The sequence below is a fragment of the Anopheles darlingi genome, chromosome 2, assembly GCF_943734745.1.
Source record: "Anopheles darlingi chromosome 2, idAnoDarlMG_H_01, whole genome shotgun sequence".
NCBI classification, from domain to species: domain Eukaryota; kingdom Metazoa; phylum Arthropoda; class Insecta; order Diptera; family Culicidae; genus Anopheles; species Anopheles darlingi.
The window spans coordinates 56,748,044-56,753,296 of NC_064874.1; the positions used below are offsets into that span (position 1 = coordinate 56,748,044).

The 5,253-nt window shown below is 41.4% G+C and overlaps 1 protein-coding gene across 2 annotated transcripts in view; it reads right to left on the reverse strand.

Moving 5' to 3' along the window:
* Positions 1-5,253, reverse strand: part of LOC125948696 (suppressor of hairless protein) — a 13,680-nt gene continuing 8,427 nt past the window's right edge. The window contains exons 4-5 of one of the 2 annotated variants that reach the window (XR_007468602.1): positions 1,313-3,372; positions 1-1,218 (exon numbers count right to left, since the gene is read on the reverse strand). Coding sequence is in view for 1 of the 2 variants with exons in the window: in XM_049675006.1 (XP_049530963.1) it covers positions 3,070-3,372 (303 nt within the window). In the remaining variant the exon portion in view is untranslated. Of the gene's footprint in view, positions 3,373-5,253 lie in introns of both variants that reach the window. The other variant, XM_049675006.1, reaches the window with a different exon arrangement.

The following is a 5,253-nucleotide window of genomic DNA, read 5'->3' on the forward strand; positions in this document are numbered from 1 at the left end:
TATCATAATAAAGGTGTATATTTACATATATAATTCATTGGATTTTCTTATAATTACCTGTTTCTCAGTTGTTCTCCTTAGTTTCTGCTTGTTCATTTGTTTCACATAAATTGTTCTTCTTCTGTTACTCACTGTGTCTTTTGTGGTTTTACTATGTTTTGTCTTTGCTAGGATTGCTGCTGTACTGAGAGCCTGCTGGTTCTCTTTGATTATCATAACAGTTCGTTCACTTCATTATTCCTCCCGCGGTGCCCTGGCTTCTTTTGCAAATGTCTTTCTCTCGTGGCCACTGACGCACGCTTTTTCTTCTTGCATTACATTCAACACACTCTTTCCCATCTCTTCGTTGCACAAACATTGTCTTCGTTAATCAATTAACTTAAATTAGGTGTTTGGATTCGGTTCTCACGCGCTCAGTGGCGCAACGATTTTCCCTTGTAGCGATTCCCGAACTAACATACCTCGTGCTTGCTTTGATGAGAGCAGGGAATGTTTTCTCTTTCACGCTAATACACATCCATAGCGGGTAGCAAAAAACTGCAAACTACCATAGCTCCATCTTCGCCATATCATGTTTGCTTCCAAATTAAAACTAAAATAATCTCACAATAAAGCCATCCTACTGCGCCAGGCCCGGCAGAATGGTTTCAATCGAGCAGTGCGCAGTAACATCAATAAAGTCGCTACTGCTAGTCGGTGGATAGCTTTTGTTTCATTTGTTTTCGGGTGGTATGCGCTGTTTTTGTTCAGTATTCTATTTCATGTTAATCTCCCGGAGTTGTACGCAGAAAAAGGAAACATACGGTATGGTACTCGCATCCGGGGGTTTGTGTATAATAAATATCGTTGTATTTCCTTGCTCTCGTTGATCGATCGACGCACATAAGTTAGACAGCTGGCAGCGGCACTCTCGTCCATCTGACGGTATTCCATCTATACTAGTATATATAACTATCTTCCTGTATACATAATATGTATATGTATATATATAAATCTCTAAAAATAGGTCTTTTTCTGCTGATTTCGTCCTTGTTCCTTTGTTTTCCTTTTGTTCTTCCACGTCTCGTAATTACAGTTAGCGGGATGGGATGTTTTGTTCTAATACTGGACATAAGGACAGTCCTGGACACGTTCCGCTCAATTCCCTTCCAAAAAGCTGCCATTCTCCATTCGCGCACCTACCCGATCTACCTGAATAAACGGATGATGATCCGAACTCTATCAAAATAGAGAGATTTGCTAGAGCTTTATTTACAGGCATTACGTTACACGATACTATAAGGTGCTGTAGTGTCGCTTTGCACTTGCTCACCGCTGTGCCACAAAGAGAATCGACGACATGCACGATGATTGCAGAGTTGCTACTCTGCATCGGTGGAGACGCCTAGTACACTGCCCTTTCTAAACGACCATTCCATTCGAAGAGCGAGCATCCGTCAGACTGTGCGGTAATAAAACCATACAAGCATTTAAAAGCATAGGGGGGAGGGGACTTACTAAAATAGTTACTAATAATTGAGCGTTGCTGTTGCTGTTATCAAATTTCCATTTTCACTGCTGTTCTACAACATTTTTCTCTAACGAATCTTCGTTGTATTGCATACATCGTCATAACGCGGCGGCAAGAAGAGATCTAATGAAGAAATTTAACGAAAGTAACGGCAGTTTCTATCTTAAAGGTTGGTCACACGAAATGCGACTTCTTTCGAGCGCACCACAAGAATCTAAATAGGTTGCACATACCAACGTTCGCCGGTGGTACAAGCAATCGTGAGGGTTCAAGCACTCGTGAGGTAACCAACACTCTACAAGGCTAACACCTTCACACGAACAGACCGAATTGGCAGAACGCGGTGTTTACGTAAAACGATGGTTGGTGTGCACAGGCTTTTATCCATTAACTCATAAAGGATGAGGGATGGTAATACTGCACTTGCATAGTGAAACCACCCGTACCAAAAGTGGTTAGTAAATCATTTATAGCGACACCTTTACATGCTATACAGGTTGGTGGTATTTGTCGTTACCACTAGGCATAATTAAAACGAAGCAAAAATCTACCCGTAGTAGATAGTGGTGAGTCAATTAATCCAAATCGTTCCAACCCGTTTTGCATTGAATGCATGTGGGAAAAGTTCACAAAAGCGATCCTCGGTCGCTTCTCACGTTGCTCATCGTGCCGCATATCTCATTAGAGGCAAGTGCAAATTACAATGCGTGTGTGAAACGAACAAAACCGGCTCAACCACCATCCGTCAGATGAACCAGATAAAAGATCTAACTGCTTCACCAGGGCAATCGTTCATCGAAGAAAAATCCAATAACGATCACAAAGCACGCAGCGATCCGAACCCACCGTGCGCCAATAGAGGTATCAGAAGCATTCGTTCGACATTCCACTGGATCAAACGATTGTCTAATGACTCGCTACGGACACGCTAGAGCTTTTGCGTGATCCGTGCGGCTGCGTAGTAGTCGATCGTCGAAAGCCAAAGCAGCAAAGCAGAATATGTTCTTCTTTGGTAATGTTCTAGTTTCGAGAAAACAATTCTAAACCACTCTTCCCTGCTCTTGAGTAGTCCGTTAAAACCCGATAATCCGCGAGGAAAACTTGACATGAATTTACCAAGATCTCGACCAACTTCTCTCGGCGGTCTGTAGCTGCCCATGTAGTTCTCGCTCTCTGCCTCTCTTTCTCCTGTATGTCTGCTCCTATGCGGTTCTGTCCACCTGCTGCCTAAACGGTCTCTGACCTTAATGTAAGGTGAAGAGAAGGGTGTTTCGTTGTTTTCCTTGCTGGGATGGAATGGTATGTGCGTATGGCGCTGGTTGTGCGCGTGCTACCGTAGAGGATTTTCTCACTCTCCTTCTACCACTAAGCCGGTCGTTTGTTGCTATGTCCTCACGTTTCACTCTTGCTACACTTCTTGTATACGCAACTCGTTTCGAAGCGAATCAACGCTTCACTTTGGAATGCAATCTGTGGCGGTATGCAGTTTCGAGGTTTCCGGTGGCTGTTACTCGTAGTTGTGATTAGGTTCTACGGATGGCATAATCTGAACCCGGTGTTTATGGTAAACCGGTGCCATGTGAGCTCCAGCTTACATCCGCAATCGATGGAAGAGCACCTCCGGATGAAACACTTTGATTCACTACCGTCGGAGAGGTAGCATTGTTGGTATTACTGCTATTACTGTTACCGGTGATGGCCGCAGTGGTACTGTTCGTTGACCCCCGCCGAAGCACATCTTCTGCACCTGGGCATGGTGGCCGCGGTCCCGGCTCTGGCGTGTAGGTAAACGTTAGGCCAGTCGCGTAAATAATTCCGTCATTGCGCACCAGCGAAATAGGCACTTGCGTTGGCTGTCGAACCTACAGGGCAGGGAAAAGGTGCATCACGGACGAAATGAAAGAAAAGCATAATCATTAGCATTAAAACTATACCATAATGGAAAACATATTTTAAAATAATCCCATAAAAACTAATGCGCCAGAAGACATTAAAAAGGTTCAGATGCATATTTGATGGATCTCTTGTATGAATCTGTTGAATGATGTGAAATACATTAGTGTCGACCCCGGAACATCCTGATTTTTTCCGCTATTACTAGCTGCATTTAAAGCACCACGCGATAATTATGATGAGGATGGCAATTGGTGCAAAGATATTTTATCTGTGCTAAAGTAAATGCGTTCTACTTCTCTGTTTTTTTTTAGAAAACTGTCGTACAAATACAGACCGCATGTAGGCTGTATCACTACATATAAAAAGTCAATAAAATTCAATAACCATCATAATTAACGAGCTAAACTTATTCAGCCGACTGAAATGCTATCGAAATCACAACACTATTTTTTTTAAATCAATTACGGGACAGTAAGTTGTCCACCAGTAATGTTACGGAATCGTTAAAGTATCAGTTGAATGTACTTGATATAATAAAATGCAAAAAAAGGCCGCAAAACTTAAAATTTGTGCTTTAAAGTTAATAATCTATGTACTCGAAAAGTTGTACATTAAATCCATATTCAATTCAGTAGCGTATAAATAATTATAAAACAAACATTTCGATTTATATTGTTAATGTATATGAAAAAGAAGCATAAGGGAGGTATATGCATGTAGTTGCTGCAGTAACATCGGTGTCATTATTTGAAAAAAAAAATATAGTCACACTATCAAGCGATTGTTCATAACGCGGTACTGGTATATTTGGTGTTTTCAGCTTTAAAGAAAGGGAATTATTCAAACATGATAAGGTGGCGATGATTAAAAGTAATGGACATTCACATGGGTTATAACATTGAAAATTGTTTACATTGGCTTAGGTAAAACGAAAAAATCAATTTAAAACAAAAGATAATGATTGCATAGAAAACAATCTGTACATTTAATTAATAAAACAAATTTTATATTGAAATATAACAAAAAAAAATAGACTAAAGGAGCATGATCATATAGGGTAATTTTTATGCAAAATCGGTGTATCGGTGTATATGTATTTCTGTATATTGGAATAAACCTACCTAATAAGTGTCCTCAAATGAATTTATGAAAAGAAAATATTGACACAAAAACAATACAACGGCTACAAAACAACTCAACAACAAGTTTAGATTAGAGGGAAGCTTTTCTAGGAAATAACGCTTAGAATAACCCACGGTTGCATCAACCAACCCTTCGTAAAGTTCAACAGACGAATGAGAAGGAAGTGCCTGAACTATCATCAACCACAAAGAAGCGGAAAAAGGAAAATTGTTCCCCTAACCGCAGTTTAACCGTCAGTCAAATATCTTCAACAGCAGGAGCAGCAATGTAACTACGCCTGGTGCTGCCACTATAGCAACAGGTTCCCATTATTATTAAATCGATATTATCGAAACAACGCAACGCCCGGTAGGTAAGGATAAGGTGCGTTGGGTGCGCTTTACTGCTGTATCTTGCGAGCTTTGCCCTCAGCTGGCCTTAGTTAGTGCAACGTACGTGACGCGGGCGACTTGGTAGACGCAACGGTAGCGAAATCTGCATCCAACCATCCTGCATCTTTGCCAATCCCGATACAACGGTACAACTTCCGAGAGAAAATACGAATTTCATTAGTCGTTTTCCCTAAGACTGTATAGCCAAGCCAGACCGTCCGCGGGTGCTTTTCCCGGTACCATCCAGCAGTGTTTGTAGTGCTTTTGCTTGCCTTACTTACGGTTGTGATACGCGGTGGGGATGAGGTACTGAGAACCGTGCGCATAATCTGT